General features: G+C 42.6%; 1 protein-coding gene across 1 annotated transcript in view; it reads right to left on the bottom strand.

Moving 5' to 3' along the window:
- The window catches only part of LOC106585748 (multiple C2 and transmembrane domain-containing protein 1), a 146414-nt gene that overhangs the window by 64545 nt on the left and 64178 nt on the right, over positions 1–17691 (bottom strand). The window contains exons 9-13 of the mRNA XM_045707019.1: positions 12118–12220; positions 10654–10756; positions 10037–10138; positions 9554–9628; positions 7420–7539 (exon numbers count right to left, since the gene is read on the bottom strand). Coding sequence (XP_045562975.1) covers positions 7420–7539; positions 9554–9628; positions 10037–10138; positions 10654–10756; positions 12118–12220 — 503 coding nt within the window. The remainder of the gene's footprint in view (positions 1–7419; positions 7540–9553; positions 9629–10036; positions 10139–10653; positions 10757–12117; positions 12221–17691) is intronic.

The following is a 17691-nucleotide window of genomic DNA, read 5'->3' as shown; positions in this document are numbered from 1 at the left end:
TCTGTTTGCGTTGCAACGTCAAATGCCCTTGGTAAAAAAAAATGCTAGGAGCATCCATATCTTTGAGGGTAGCAAAGCGAGACCTAATCAAGTCACCCTTCACTCTTTCATGTAAAAACGACCTGTTCATGTCTCCTGTACTGTAAGTTCATGACTAGTCCGAGGTCATTCTGAGTGAGCAACTTCAATTCAATGGATTTGATGTCCTGTTCTCTTTAAATTCAATACGAGACAGCAGTATAAGGTTGAAAAAAACTCACATATATGGGCCTTCCCAACCTCCCACCATTGTCTCAAGGACTCAAAATGTAATTTAATAGCCCTCTATTTTTCTTACTCTCCACATATCAGAAAGCTCAAACTTAGTTAAATAGACCAGACAGACAAGTAGCTGACCGCAGGTGAGGTTATTCAGCAGTGCGATCAACAGTAAAATCCACTGTACAGTTCCATTCCCACTCTAAAACCATAAACCCCTCTTGGTCACACTGTCTTAAGGTTTCCTTTATTTGATCAAATACAGTAATACGCTCATTAGGAAAATACATTTTTTTATATACAGTTGAAGTCGGAAGTTTACATACACCTTAGCCAAATACATTTAAACTCAGTTTTTCACAATTCCTGACATTTAATCCTAGTATAAATTCCCTGTCTTAGGTCAGTTAAGATCACCACTCTATTTTAAGAATGTGAAATGTCAGAATAATAGTTAGAGAGTATTATTTATTTCAGCTTTTATTTCTTTCATCACATTCCCAATGGGTCAGAAGTTTACATACACTCAATTAGTACTGGGTAGCATTGCCTTTAAATTCTTTAACTTGGGTCAAACGTTTCGGGTAGCCTTCCACAAGCTTCCCACAGTAAGTTGGGTGAATTTTGGCCAATTCCTACTGACAGAGCTGGTGTAACTGAATCAGGTTTGTGGGCCTCCTTGCTTGCACATGCTTTCTCAGTTTTGCCCACAAATTATCTATGGGATCGAGGTCAGGGCTTTGTGATGGCCACTCCAATACCTTGACTTTCTTGTTCTTAAGCCATTTTGCCACAACTTTGGAAGTATGCTTGGGGTCATTGTCCATTTGGAAGACCCATTTCCGACCAAGCTTTAACTTCCTGACTGATGTCTTGAGATGTTGCTTCAATATATCCACATCATTTTCCTCCTCATGATGCCATCTATTTTGTGAAGTGCACCAGTCCCTCCTGCAGCAAAGCACACCCACAACATGATGCTGCCACCCCCGTGCTTCATGGTTGGGATGGTGGTCTTCGTCTTGCAAGCCTCTCCCTTTTTCCTCCACACATAACGATGGTCATTATGGCCAAACAGTTCTATTTTTGTTTCATCAGACCAGAGGACATTTCTCCAAAAAGTACGATCTTTGTCCCCATGTGCAGTTGCAAACCATAGTCTGGCTTTTTTTATGGCGGGTTTGGAGCAGTGGCTTCTTCCTTGCTGAGCGGCCTTTCAGGTTATGTCGATATAGGACTTGTTTTACTGTGGATATAGATACTTTTGTGCCTGTTTCCTCCAGCATCTTCACAAGGTCCTTTGCTGTTGTTCTAGGATTGATTTGCACTTTTCGCACCAAAGTATGTTCATCTCTAGGAGACAGAACACGTCTCCTTCCTGAGCGGTATGATGGCTACGTGGTCCCATGGTGTTTATACTTGCGTGCTATTGTTTGTACAGATGAACGTGGTACCTTCAGGCATTTGGAAATTTCTCCCAAGGATGAACCAGACTTATGTAGGTCTACAATTTTTTTCTGAGGTCTTGGCTGATTTCTTTAGATTTTCCCATGATGTCAAGCAAAGAGGCACTAAGTAGGTAGGCCTTGAAATACATCCACAGGTACACATCCAATTGACTCAAATTATGTCAATTAGCCTATCAGAAGCTTCTAGAGCCATGACAATTTTCTGGAATTTTCCAAGCTGTTTAAAGGCACAGTCAACTTAGTGTATGTAAACTTCTGACCCACTGGAATTGTGATACAGTGAGTTATAAGTGAAATAATCTTTCTGTAAACAATTGTTGGAAAAATTACTTGTGTCATGCACAAAGTAGATGTCCTAACCAACTTGCCAAAACTATAGTTTGTTAACAAGAAATTTGTGGAGTGGTTGAAAAACAAGTTTTAATGACTCCAACCTAAGTGTATGTAAACTTCCGACTTCAACTGTATATATAACATCCGCCTTGACCAATAAACCCCGGCACTTGACAATCTCTGTTGTAGATTCCACAGTCACCCCTAAGCCTGAAGAAAACAAAATTGCCATCCCAGCACTGAAATTAGTACCATGACTGAGTATATGCTGCCCCTCCCACAACATACCCCCGTCAACCTCATTAGCCTCATCACTATGTATCTCCTGTAGAAAAAAAATGACATTAAGCCTTTTCTGTTGTATTACTTCTAATACCCAAGCCCTCTTATTCCTGTCCCTTCCCCCATTAATATTGAGAGAATCTACTCTTAGTATCTCCATATAGAAAAGAGAAAGGAAAAACAGAAGAAACCACAGAGAAACCAGACAAAGAGAAAAAAGCACCCTATGAGGAATGATAATCATCACTGTTTTAATATTCTCTTATCCTAACCACGTTTCCCACCACCTTTTGCTGCCGAGACAGCAGTAACAAATTTCCTCAAGCGGAAACGCTTCTTCACACTCAACTGGTCTAACCCCACCGTCTTCTGTAACACCACAGCTGACCTCACAAACTTAACAACATGAAAAAAATATGCCAATTTAACAGATTTCCCAAAAGTCCAGTCCAGGAACCCATTTTCCTCACCTAGATTGTAAATTGAGTCATCGCCAGTTGCTATCACATCAACAGAGATATCAGACATGTCCAGATCCCTCTCCTAATCCTCCTCAACTGAGGCCACAGACCCCTGACTCGCCTCTGTCACATTCCTCTCAACACTCCCCGCTTGCACCCCATCACTCGTACTGGGCATCTCCTCCCCTGCCTGGGAGACTAGCCAGACCTGAACCCCCTCCTGTACCCCATTACTCGTACTGGGCATCTCCTCACCAGTCTGGGGAAATGGCTCCCCAGATCCATCCGTACATCCTACAACCCTATTTTTCTGCTGCACATCAGATGCTATGTTCCCCTCTGGTACAAGCTGCAACTCCGTACCCTCAACACAAACAACAGGTGCTTATGCAGAAACAGGTGCTTATGGCTGCTCTACCACTGTCAGCTCAACTCTCCCTACATCAGTGGGCCCAGGCATTACGAGGAACACCTGCATCCCACTCTCCGCCTTCTCCCTTTTCGGGCAAGCATGTCGCTTACGGCCAACATCCCCACACTCAAAACATTGTTGACTACCCATACTAGCATAAGCCATATACAGTCTGTTGTTATACTTGACTTCAAACGACAACTCTAAAGTCTGCTCCGATGAGTCCAAAAACATAAACACCTGTCGCCAAAACGACATAACCTGTTTCAGAGCCGGGTGTTTGCAACCCAGCAGAACAATGTTAATTGAACTTGCAAACTTCCCAAACCGCAATGACTCATGCTCCAATAGCTCATTGGGAATTAAAGGCGGTACATTGGAAATAGTCATCCTTGTTGACGGAGAAAAAAGGGGCGTAACTTCAATAAAAATACCTTTAAGAAGTACACCATGCTCAACCATCTGATCGACAAGACGCTCTTCTTTAAGAAAAACCACCACCGCTTTATTAATCCACAAAACATTTTGATAGCCTACCTTCTCTCCTACAGCGACCAGAAACTCCTCCACAGTGACAGTAGTTTCAGTAACACATCTGAAGCTGTGCCGAAGTGACAGGGACGGCGTCCCCATGTGGGTCGCCATCCCTACCAAAACCAGGGCAATTCCAACAAGAAATACAACATACCTAATTCTACCGGTGAAAAAACCCTTAATCATGCATAAAACAAGGAAAACCACCAAGAAAAGGAAACAAAAAGAAACACAGGCGATCTAACTCCAGACACCACTGGCACTCACCCATACAATTACCAGCATGCAGCAACACTCCCAGCATGCAGAGAGAGAAAGAGAGACAGAGAGAGTAAGCGAGAAAGAGAGACAGAGAAAGAGAGAGAAAGAGAAATAGAGAGAAAGAGAGAGAGATACAAAGAGAGAGAACGGAGACAAATTTGACCCTAACAATTACAGAGGCATTTGTGTGAACAGTAACCTGGGGAAGGTTTTCTGTACTATTATAAATGTAAGAGTTCTAAACTTCCTTAATAAGCACAATGTCTTGAGTAAAAGCCCAATTGGATTTATACCAAAACATTGCACGACTGATCATATTTACACCCTACACACCCTGATAGATAAACATGTCCGCCAAAATAATACCAAAATATACGCATGCTTTATCGACTTCCAAAAAGCATTTGATTCTATTTGGCATACAGGACTGTTCTACAAAGTTATTGAAAGTGGTGTAGGGGGTAAAACATATGACATAATTAAATCAATGTATACTGGCAATACGTGCAGCATTAAAATTGGCAAGAAAATAACAGAATTCTTTAACCAGGGGCGGGGGCTTCGCCAGGGTTGCAATCTGAGCCCTGCACTCTTCAATATTTACATCAACGAATTGGCCACTATTCTAGAAAAATCCTCAGCCCCTGGTGTTAGTCTCCACAATTCAGAGGTTAAATACCAACTCTTCGCAGATGACCTATGCCTGCTGTCACCCACAGCACATGGCCTACAGCAGAGCCTGGACCTGCTAGAGCAGTACTGCCAGACCTGAGCCCAGGCAGTGAACCCCAAAAAGACTAAAATCAAGATTTTCCAGAGAAGATCCAGATCTCAGGGAATTAGACCAAAGTTCTCAATTGGTACAAAATATATAGAGTACTGCACACACTACAATTACTTAAAATTACTTAAAAATAAGCTCAACTGGACACCTTAATGAGGCAGTGAATGAACTGAGGGAGAAAGCACGCAGGGCATTCTACGCCATTAAAAAGCGAATTCAAATTGAAATACCTATTCAAATTTGGCTAAAACTAATTGAATATGTAATTGAACCAATTGCACTTTATGGCAGCGAGGTATGGGGTCCACTTGCAAAACAAGATTTCATCAAGTGGGACAAACACCTCATTGAAACCCTGCATGCAGAGTTCTGTAAGATTCTCCTACATGTCCAGAGGAAAACTACAAACAATGTACGCAGGGCAGAATTAGGCCAATATCCACTAATAATAAAAACTCAAAAAGAGCAATTAAGTTTTGGAAACATCTAAAATACAGTGACCCCCTCTCATATCATTACCACGCCCTGCAATGCCAAGAGCTGAGCAAAGAAAAGAGTCCCCTCATCCAGCTGGTCCTGGGGCTGAGTTCACAAACTTGTTCTACTAACACACTGAAGCCTCAGGACCAGAACATCCAATCAATAAGAATAAACCAAATTACAACAGAGTCAAAACAAAACTACATTGCTTATTGGGAAACACAAGCACAAAGCAAAATGCAGTGCTATCTGGCCCTAAATCGACAGTACACCGTGGCTAAATAAAGGTAAAATAAATACAAAAATATTTGACCATGGTTCCTGATCAAAACCTTAGAAAAACCTTGACAAAGTACAGGCTCAGTGAGCACAGCCTTGCCATTGAGAAGGGTGGACACAGGAAAACCTGGCTCCCTGTAGAGGAAAGGCTGTGCAACCACTGCACAACAGCAGAACCTGAGACAGAGCTGCATTTCCTGACAAAATGTGAAAAATATAAAACAATTAGAGAGTGTAATTTCTCAAAATTTGAAACCCTTATTCAAGGTTTCAAAGACCTCTCTGATGAGAGTAGGCTACCCGTCCTGTTGGGGGGGGGGGGGGGGGCACAGAGAGCTGTGGGTTGGCAGCGCACTGCATTGCTGCCTGCCATAAGTTGAGGGACAGTGTCAACCTGCACATGTACTCTACTATATGGCTATTGTTATTGTTCAATGTATGGTTATTTTGAGCCTTGGTTATTGTTGTTACTGTTGTCCCGTTGACAATTTTGATTCACATTATTTTTCATTTTGTAAATATCCAAAGTAAGCTTTGACAAAATGTTCATTGTTACGTCATGCCAATAAAGCACATTTAATTTAATTGAAAAATTGAGAGATGGAGAGAGAAAGAGAGAGAGAAAGAGAGAGAGATACAGAGAGACAGAGAGAGGAACAGAGAGAAAGAGAGATAGAGAGAGGAACAGAGAGACAGAGAGAGAGACAGACAGAGAGAGAGACGAGACAGATAGAGCGAGAGAGAGAAAGAAAGAGAGAGACAAAGAGAGACAGAGGGAGACAGAGAGACAGAGAGAGAGAGAGAGATAGATAGAGACAGAGAGAGAGAGATACAGAGAGAAAGAGAGACAGAGAGAAATACAGAGAGAGCGAGACAGAGACAGAGAAAGAGAGACAGAGACAGAGACAGAGAGAGAGAGAGAGAGAGAGAGAGAGAGAGAGAGAGAGAGAGAGAGAGAGAGAGAGAGAGAAGACAGGCTATGTGTACACTGCCCACAAATTATATAAGTATGTAAGAAGATAAGTATATGAGTATATAAGTACCATCTATTGGTTATGAGTATATAAGTACCATCTATTGGTTATGAGTATATAAGTACCATATATTGGTTAAGAGTATATAAGTATCATCTATTGATTTTGAGTATATAAGTACCATCTATTGGTTATGAGTATATAAGTACCATCTATTGGTTATGAGTATATAAGTACCACCTATTGGTTATGAGTATATAAGTACCATCTATTGGTTATGAGTATATAAGTACCACCTATTGGTTATGAGTATATAAGTACCATATATTGGTTAAGAGTATATAAGTACCATCTATTGATGTTGAGTATATAAGTACCATATATTGGTTATGAGTATATAAGTTCCATATATTGGTTAAGAGTATATAAGTACCATCTATTAGTTATGAGTATATAAGTGCCATATATTGGTTAAGAGTATATAAGTGCCATATAATGGTTAAAAGTATATAAGTACCATTTATTGGTTATGAGTATAAAAGTACCATCTATTGGTTATGAGTATATAAGTGCCATATATTGGTTAAGAGTATATAAGTACCATATATTGGTTAAGAGTATATAAGTACCATATGTTGGTTAAGAGTATATAAGTACCATCTATTGGTTATGAGTATATAAGTACCATCTATTGGTTATTAAGAGTATATACTGTCAGTACCATCTATTGTTTGGAGCAGCTACGTGTGAGCAGCTGCAGGTATGTGTGTGTTTATAACAGTTAATAACAGGTCTATGTATATGTATTTGCATACTGTATTTCTGAAGGGTAAATACTAGGAGGTGGCAGGTGAGTATGTCTGTGTGTACATGTAAATATATGCATTAGTACCAGGAAGGAGAAGATGCTCCTCTGAGTTGAGTCCCATTCGAAGCAGCTATTGATGTAGCAGCCAGCGTTGATGAGGAACAGGATGCAGCGTCTCACTCTGTTGAAGTTTTGCAGAAGCAACTGGACAGAGCACAGAGGTGACATAAGCAGTCAAAAACATGACATAGAAACAGACATAACAATCAAATCAAATCAAATGTTTTTGGTCACATACACATTTTTAGCAGATGTTATTGCAGGTGTAGCGAAATGCTTGTGCTTCTAGCTCCGACAGTGCAGTAATATCTAACAAATTACACAACATATACCCAATACACACAAATCTAGTAAAGGAATGGAATTAAGAATATAAACATATATATTATAATTCTGTTAATGACGGCCGATGGTCGAGGAATCAACTTTTATTTAGTTAACTCTCATTGTAGAGTTCATTATGTAATTGTATATAATCAACACCCTCTCAACTAATCAGAATTTAGTATTTAGCCAAGCCGTGGTACAAAGCTTCTTAAAGGCCATAATACTGGCAATGTGATGGGGTATGAGATACTGGAGCAATGATGGGCAAAGGGCAACAAGGACAATATGTCATCTGGTCTCTCATACCCCATCAGTTCGCCAGCCTAGTGTTGGTCAAGTATTGGCACAATATTGTTAAGGAAATGCTGAGACTATAAGAAACTTAATCACTAAATCAAGTCATGTTCACTGAAGCTGTGTCTCTTTAAGTCTCTTTAGCTGAAGGCAAGTCATAGTAATAGTGTTAACAGCCCGTGATGATTTCACATCCCTAAGGAGTTCAGGCAGGCATCTGGCCACAGATGATGAAAGCACCACAGTCCCATTCTGCTGTGTTCCAATCACGGAATACCAAAACAACATGACAGAATAAATCACATCCAGGAAGTAGTCCCCGAAGAGGGAAAGTGTTATTCTGATGTGTCTTTAAGAGGATTCTGGGACGTTTAGAGGTAGTTGTATTTTTAGACCACCGCCTAATTCATTATTCAAGGTAGAGTAGTGGTGAACTGAGAATGACTGTGAGTCTACGGTGTCCTGGTGGGGACATCCACCCCCTGAAGACAACAGCACTCTGAGTCACCCACATCCCTGCACACGGCCACGCTTTGATCACACTACTGTAACTAGCAGCAGAGGGACTACGGTAAACTATCTCTCTCTCCAATGTACTTCCTACACCAACATTAGTAGTTATATCTAGGCCCAGGAGTTTTCCCGGGATCATATGACCATACCAGGACAAACTCTGGTTCCCGTTATAACTTCAGCCTGGAGTTGTTCCTGCTTTGTTCCTGGCCATGGTAGTTTAATTAATGCAGATATCAACTGCTGAATAGTGGAATTGTAATGTAATATAATGTCTGTATTTGACTGGCTACTTTGGGTTTGGGGGTCTTGTGTTTGTAAGGACAGACAGCGACCACAGCAGGGACTAGCCCCACACAAAGGAGCCCTTACTGAGCAATCTCTCTAAAGCCATCGATGACATCATCATTCAGAGATGTTGACATGGGGCATCTCTATGAGTCAGAGGTGAAGTACAGATGAAAACAGAGAGGAGCGAACAGGGAGAGTGGACAGGGAGGTTTACACTCCACACAGGGGAAAGTGCAGAGTGTGCATCTTTTAGCACACAGAGAGAGAGAGAGATAGAGAGAGAAAGAGAAAGAAGAGGAGGGGAGAGAGACAAAAGGGTGTGGGAGCGGGTGACTGCTCAGCCCAAACAACGTTTATGTGACATGTCTGATGTGGGCCAGCCCCCGCGATTCAGCCCTTTGTGGGACCGCCACATTGAGCGGTGTGACAATGAAGTGCAAAGCAGCAGTGGCACATAGGGCCAACTAAGGATGGCCAATCTACTTATACACCCCCAGAGTTGACAGCTTGACATTTCTATTCACCGCTCACAGTAAAGGAGCGAGGAGGGGGGAGGGGGGGAGAGTGGGAAAGAGAGGGATGTTTTCTCTCACTCTTGCCCACACTGTTGTGGCCTCAAAAGATGCCACTCAAGACTGGTTGAGTTTTGTTAAAATATCTCATTTAATGGGGGACTGTAGTAGATGCTGAGCTAAACGGGGCAACAGAGTGGAGGGTGGCGGTGTTGACCTACCTGTTTGGACACTCTGGGTTCATCCTCTATGTATTTCTGCTCTTTGGGTATCAACGTCATGAGACCTGCCTTTACCTGGTGTGGAAATAATATACACATTTTAACACACAGCCTGTGGTGGGATACTATCACAATAACACAATATGGCTATCATTCACAATATGACATAGATCTCTAACTGAAAGGACTGTCTTGAGTACATGCAGATATGTTGTTGAGAGTAGTGCCGCACGTCACAGACTACAGTGAGAGCTCTCTCCCTCACACACAGCACTAAGATGGCCGCCAGCAGGACACACACAGTGACAACGAATGGGCGAACAAAGGCGGCTGAGTGGGAGTTTTCGATAATTTAAGTGAAAACGAGGACGGGCGACAAGAGACGGCAGGGGAGGGAGGACAAACAGAAAGACGATGGTGCTGGAGTGTGGAGGGTGGGGACAAACTAGAAAAACAGGGGAGGAGGAAAAGAAAGAGACTTACAGCGTTAAAAATCACGTCTATTTCCAGAAAGATGACCCCTTTTGTTGGCCCTGTCAGCTCCTTGCTTTTCAAAGCGTAGGCTTTCCGTTCACCATTTTGAATCTGTGGGAGAGGGACATGACAGCCGTCTGTCTGGCAATGCCCGGCTGAATACACTCCCTGGGCCACCTTTGAACCCCAGCTGCTGCATCTGACAGAGAGCCCAAAACAACTGTGGCAACTCTGACAAGTACCTGTTCATTACCACCACAGCATTGTCAGGGAGATATGAACTATCCTGGGGAATTAGCCCGCCAGGACCGTACCATTACATTACCAATGGTGTTTTATTCATTTACTCTCGCTGTCTCTCTCTCGCTCTTTTCTTTACATCGCTCTCTCTCCTTCTCTCTCGCTCTTACATATCTCTCTTTCTCTCGCCCTCTCTCGCTCTCTCCCTTACAGCTCTCTCTTTCGCTCTCTCACTCTGTCTATTGCTTTGTGCAATGATAACAGTCTCATCCACAGTTGCAAAAAATATCTTGTGTTTTTATATCCTCCCAGTGTTTTTTTTTTTTTACAGTATTTCCCCTAGGGGAGGTGATAGATAGCAGAGACATTTCATCAGGAGGACTCACGTTTAGTAATGGGATGGCCACTTTACCCAGGAAGTCTGCACTTCTGTCTCGGTCCTCGTCGTACACTGTCACCTCCAACACCGAGTGGATGTCCTTCACATTACTACTCGCCACAGAACAACCGTTACACCATTACAATCACACATATCACACCCGCATCATAGCATGATGAAACTCCAAGCCTCTATGAGCTTTGTACTCAACTAATAAAGGGTGTGAGAGTTGTAGGAGGAAGGGAATTGTGGCTAGGAAATGTCATCTTTGAAAGTAGGCTAGGGAGGAGAAGGCTGATGGAAAGAAAAGAGGTTTCTCTTAAAGAAAGAGAGACACGGCGCCACTCAAAGGACGACTAAATTACCCAGTTTTCCCTGGGAATTCACTTGTGTATTTCCCTGTAAAGAAGACTGAAATATATATATATAAATGTATGTACATAGTCATGTATAGAATCCAATTATGGCATGTCAATCAAAATAAAAATGTATAGGAGGAAAGATTTATAAGGGGATAAAACCTAGACCTCTGAATTTAAATCTCAACGATGTACTAGCGTTAGCTATATTTTCTATGAGATATATAGATTCATGAATATATGATATGTTCTCACTGTCAAATAAATAGATTTGGACTATTTACAGTAGGCTAAGTGCAAACACTGTGCAATGCTTTGCTAGTTGAATGAAACGCGTAGTAATGACAGTGTTTGATCATGTTATTCAATCAAGATGTTTAAGAAAACGTGCTTTATCCAAACAATGATCATGTAGATTTTGCAGAAATAGAGAGAAATAGAAAGAACATAATTGACAAACAGAGAGATCATCATGTGCATCCCAAAATAGTATTCACATTGTAATCCTTACATTTTACAATGTCCTTTGGCAAATGTGACAAGTAGTGGCATAACTGGAAATGAAGTACGAATTATAACTCGTGTTTTTAAAACATCTTAAATTATTAGTAATAGCTATGATTGTTTTTTTATAACCATGCCTCGTTATGATAATGTGCTATAGTTATAGGTACTGTAATACCTGTACTGTAATACTACTTAAAATAATATATGTATACTTCATATCTTATTATTTGGGGCGGCAGGTAGCCTAGTGGTTAAAGCGTTGGGCCAGTAACCAAAAGGTTGCAGGATCAAATCCCTGAGTTGACAAGGGAAAAAATTATAATAATAATATATATTTTTTTTAAAGTCAGTCGTTCTGCCCCTGAACAGGGCAGTTCCCCGGTAGGCTGTCATTGTAAATAGGAATTTGTTCTTAACTGACTTGCCTAGTTAAAAAAATACAAAATAAAATATTAGCAATAGTTGCAACACAATTCAATAGGTGTGTGTGCACATATATCAAGTACTGGCATATGTCAGAGAGTGAGAAAGACAGAAAGAGAGAGCCCACCCAGCATGAGATCAGGATGGGTATGTGGCAACACATGGTACAGAAGTGCACTCACAAGGTGAAGACCTTGTTCCACTCGGGGTTGAGGTTCTTGTAGACCGTGTGTGTCTGTAGCCGATCGTTACTCAGTTCCACCACACAGAAGGGGTCACTCTTCCCTGTGGACGGACGGACGGACGGACGGACGGACAGACAGACAGACAGACAGACAGACAGACAGACAGACAGACAGACAGACAGACAGACAGACAGACAGACAGACAGACAGACAGACAGACAGACAGACAGACAGACAGACAGACAGACAGACAGACAGACAGACAGACAGACAGACAGACAGACAGACAGACAGACAGACAGACAGACAGACAGACAGACAGACAGACAGACAGACAGACAGACAGACAGACAGACAGACAGACAGATTATTTTGGAACTTCTTTGAGTGTAAAGTTTACTGTTCATCTTTGTTTATTTCACTTTTGTATATTATCTACTTCACTTACTTTGGCAATGTTAACATATGTTTCTCATGCCAATAAAGCCCCTTGAGTTGAAATTGAATTGAAATTGAGATACATGGTGAGGAGAAGAGTAGCCCTAATATCTGTCTTGTTTACTCCTGTCTAATCCAGTGTCTGTGGCCTACAGAGGAGGTGCTGGTGGTTAGCAATAGCAGTAGGGGAAGTATTCTACCTGGTAAAGAGGAGCAGAGGAAGAGCCAAGAGCTGAACAGATAATTACCATCCAGTCCTCTCCCTCCTCATGACAGCTCGAGCCACCATTTATCACCGGCAGTAATGATGTGATGAATTCATTTCACCCCACGCTACACCATACCACTGGCCCTGCTACAGGGATCCTAGTGCTCGGACTCCACCAGATAAGCACTAAGGAAACTCTTCCCGGGGCACCGGTGAGGATGGAATAGATAGGGGGAGAGAGAAGACATCTTGTCTGACAGGGATGGACTAAAAAGAGGGAGGTGGGAGAGAGGAGACATATTGTCTGACAGGGATGGACTAAAAAGAGGTAGGTGGGAGAGAGGAGACATATTGTCTGACAGGGATGGGACTAAAAAGAGGGAGGTGGGAGAGAGGAGACATCTTGCCTGACAGGGATGGACTAAAAAGAGGGAGGGGGAGAGAGGAGACATCTTGTCTGACAGGGATGGGGCTGAGAAGAGGGAGGTGGGAGAGAGGAGACATCTTGTCTGACAGGGATGGGGCTGAGAAGAGGGAGGTGGGAGAGAGGAGACATCTTGTCTGACAGGGATGGACTAAAAAGAGGTAGGGGGAGAGAGGAGGCATCTTGTCTGACAGGGATGGACTAAAAAGAGGTAGGGGGGGGAGAGAGGAGGCATCTTGTCTGACAGGGATGGACTAAAAAGAGGTAGGGGGAGAGAGGAGACATCTTGCCTGACAGGGATGGACTAAAAAGAGGTAGGGGGAGAGAGGAGACATCTTGTCTGACAGGGATGGGGCTGAGAAGAGGGAGGGGGGAGAGAGGAGACATCTTGTCTGACAGGGATGGGGCTGAGAAGACAGAGGGGGGAGAGAGGAGTGAGGGAAGGCCATGAAAGTTCAGTAAGACAGACTTAGTGACAGGTGGTGTAGTGGGTGAACTCCGGTGGCCGTTGTAAGTTATTTCAAACAAGTGGAGGCTGAACAGAGGAACATGGAGGTGTGGAGGCATAAACAGAGGAACATGGAGGTCTAGAGGCAGAACAGAGGAACATGGAGGTGTGGAGGCTGAACAGAGGAACATGGAGGTGTGGAGGCAAACCAGAGGAGCATGGAGGTGTGGAAGCTGAACAGAGGAACATGGATGTGTGGAGGCTGAACAGAGGAACACGGAGATGTGGAGGGAAAACAGAGGAACACGGAGATGTGGAGGGAAAACAGAGGAACATGGAGGTGTGGAGGCTGAACAGAGGAACATGGAGGTGTGGAGGTCTGGAGGCTGAACAGAGGAACATGGAGGTGTGGAGGCTGAACAGAGGAACATGGAGGTGTGGAGGTGTGGAGGCTGAACAGAGGAACATGAAGGTGTGGAGGCTGAACTGAGGAACATGGAGGTGTGGAGGCTGAACTGAGGAACATGGAGGTGTGGAGGCTGAACAGAGGAACATGGAGGTGTGGAGGCTGAACAGAGGAACATAGAGGTGTGGAGGCTGAACAGAGGAACATGGAGTTGTGGATGCTGAACAGAGGGACATGGAGGTGTGGAGACTGCACAGAGGAACATGGAGTTGTGGAGGTGTGGAGGCTGAACAGAGGAACATGGAGGTGTGGAGGCTAAACAGAGGAACATGGAGGTGTGTAGGTGTGAAGGCTGAACAGAGGAACATGGAGGTGTGGAGGCTGAACAGAGGAACACGGAGGCGTGGAGTTGTGGAGGCTGAACAGAGGAACATGGAGGTGTGGAGGCTGAACAGAGGAACATTGAGGTGTGGAGTTGTGGAGGCTGAACAGAGGAACATGGAGGTGTGGAGGTGTGAAGGCTGAACAGAGGAACATGGAGGTGTGGAGGCTGAACAGAGGAACATGGATGTTTGGAGGCTGAACAGAGGAACATGGAGGTGTGGAGGCATAAACAGAGGAACATGGAGGTTTGGAGGCTGAACAGAGGAACATGGAGGTGTGGAGGCAAAACAGAGGAACATGGAGGTGTGGAGGTGTGGAGGCTGAACAGAGGAACATGGAGGTGTGAAGGCTGAACAGAGGAACATGGAGGTGTGGAGGCTGAACAGAGGAACATGGAGGTGTGGAGGCTGAACAGAGGAACATGGAGGTGTGAAGGCTGAACAGAGGAACATGGAGGTGTGGAGGTGTGGAGGCTGAACAGAGGAACATGGAGGTGTGGAGGCTGAACAGAGGAACATGGAGGTGTGGAGGCTGAACAGAGGAACATGGAGGTGTGGAGGCTGAACAGAGGAACATGGAGGTGTGGAGGCTGAACAGAGGAACATGGAGGTGTGGATTCTGAACAGAAGAACATGGAGGCATGGAGGTGTGGAGGCAGGAGAGAGGAACATGGAGTTTGGAAGCCATGTAACAGAGACATAATCATTATGGTTGGAACCTTCTCCAGAGACTAGCATACTCTATTAATCACAACAAATGTCCTATATACAGTACCAGTGAAAGGTTTGGACACACCAACTCATTGCAGAATAATAGTGAAGACATTAAAACTATGAAAAAACACATATGGAATCATGCAGTATCCAAAAAAGTGTTATCTATTTGATATTTGATATTCTTCAAAATATTCACCCTTTGCCTAAATGACAGCTTTGCACACTCTTGACATGCTCTCAACCAGCTTCATGAGGTAGTCACCTGGAATGGATTTCAATTAACAGTTGTGCCCTGTAAAAAGTTAATTTGTGGAATGTCTTTCCTTCTTAATGTGTTTGAGCCAATCAGTTGTGTTGTGACAAGGTAGGCGTGGTATACAGAAGATAGCCCTATTTGGTAAAGACCAAATCCATACTTTGGAAAGAACAGCTCAAATAAGCAAAAAGAAATGACAGTCAATCAATACTTAAAGACATGAAGGTCAGTCAACGCGGGAAAGTTCAAGAACTTTGAAAGTTTCTTCAAGTACGGCCGCAAAAACCATCAAGCGCTACGATGAAACTGGCTCTCGTGAGGACCGCCACAGGAAAGGAAGACCCAGAGTTACTTCTGCTTCAGAGGATAAATTCATTACAATTAACTGCACCTCAGATTGAGATTTGGCCAAGAAACACGAGCAATGGACATTAGACCGGTGGAAATCTGTCCTTTGGTCTGATGAGTGCAAATTTGAGATTTTTGGTTCCAACCACCGTCTCTTTGTGAGACGCAGAATAGATGAATAGATGATCTCCGCATGTGTGGTTCCCACCGTGAAGCATGAAGGAGGAGGTGTGATGGTGTGGGAGTGCTTTGCTGGTGACACTGTGATTTATTTAAAATTCAAGGCGCACTTAACTAGCATGGCTACCACAGCATTCTGCACCGATACGCCATCCTATCTGGTTCGCGCTTAGTGGGACTATCATTTGTTTTTCAACAGGATAATGACCCAACACACCTCCAGGCTGTGTAAGGGCTATTTGACCAAGAAGGAGAGTGATGGATTGCTGCATCAGATGTCCTGGCCTCCACAATCACCCAACCTCAACCCAATTGAGATGGTTTGGGATGAGTTGGACTGCAGAGCGAAGGAAAAGCAGCCAACAAGTGCTCAGCATACAGTATGTGGGAACTCCTTTAAGACTCTTGGAAAAGCATTCAGTTGAAGATGGTTGAGAGAATGCCAAGAGTGTGTAAAGCTGTCGTAAAGGCAGAAGAATCTCAAAGAATCTCAATTTCTCAAATATATTTTGATTTGTTTACACTTTTTTGGTTAGTGTGTGTTAGTGTGTGTTATGTGTGTGTTTCATAGTTTTGATGTCTTCACTATTATTCTACAATGTAGAAAAGAGTAAAAATAAAGAGAAACCCTTGAATGAGTAGGTGTGTCCAAACCATTGACTGGTACTGTATATATATATATATATATATATATATATCAAAAGCTCCTTTATTTTCTTTCCTACATGATATGTTCTGTGTTTGTGTATGGAAATACATGTTACTGTTTCTTTGTAAATTGAAAGGACTGCCCCTCCCTCCCCATGCATGCACACATTTAATTTACGATTCATAACAACAAAAACTTAACTACAGCTTTGATCTTAACTTTTATCAAAACTGTTGGGAACACTTTTGCTGTTTGTTCAATCATATCACTCTTAAAAGCTAGGCCAGGAAGAGAGAAAAATATCCCATTCAAAGTTCCCAAGAGCGTGATTTAAAATAAAATTACTTCAGAGTACATTGCTTTTAATAATGAAGTTCAGAACAGAAAAAATGGGGTTCAATGCGAGGTTGAATTTAGGTTAATTCCTAAACTCCCTGTTGAGGCGGCGCATAGAGTACGACTCTATTGACTGTGATAAGGACAGCACAGAGGGAGAGTGAAACAAAAGTCACTGTGATCAATGCCTCTCACATCTAATTGTGACACATATCGATCTGCAGGTATACACTTCCAGTTGATATTGACACTCACTCCTACATCAGTATACACAGAATAATACACTACCAGTCATCGACTGTTAACATTTACAATATGACTTTATAATGTGCTATTTGAAGAGACTCAATAAAACATTTAATACAGAATAGATAGTGAAAGATGATACTACTATAAAGTAGCATATTTTGTAAAGCAAGATAAAAAATCATAGTAAGAATTAATGACAAGAAAAATGTCAAGAAAGAAGAAACGTGTATTTAAGATTGAGAAAACATTAGGGCTTTGAGTACAATGACCAAATATAACTCATATTTTATGTTTTTGAGGATACATTTTCTAAATGTTGAACAATATACTGTCTTCCTTAATAACTGCAACCACATACAGTTGTTCACGATATTTCCGTAGTCACTAGAATATTCAACACAATACTCTCGAATTAGCTACGATTGACTGAAATTCAATCACTGAAATTGATTAAAATGTTTTGAAGAGAAAGGCGTGCTCCTTTAATAATATGCAGGCAATGTGGCGGTGGTGGTGAGCGGATGTCGCT

This window comes from Salmo salar, chromosome ssa24 (assembly GCF_905237065.1).
Source record: "Salmo salar chromosome ssa24, Ssal_v3.1, whole genome shotgun sequence".
In the NCBI taxonomy this organism is placed as follows: Eukaryota; Metazoa; Chordata; class Actinopteri; order Salmoniformes; family Salmonidae; genus Salmo; species Salmo salar.
The sequence above is the reverse complement of the archived record's forward strand: the minus strand, read 5'-3'. Positions and strand labels throughout refer to the sequence as shown.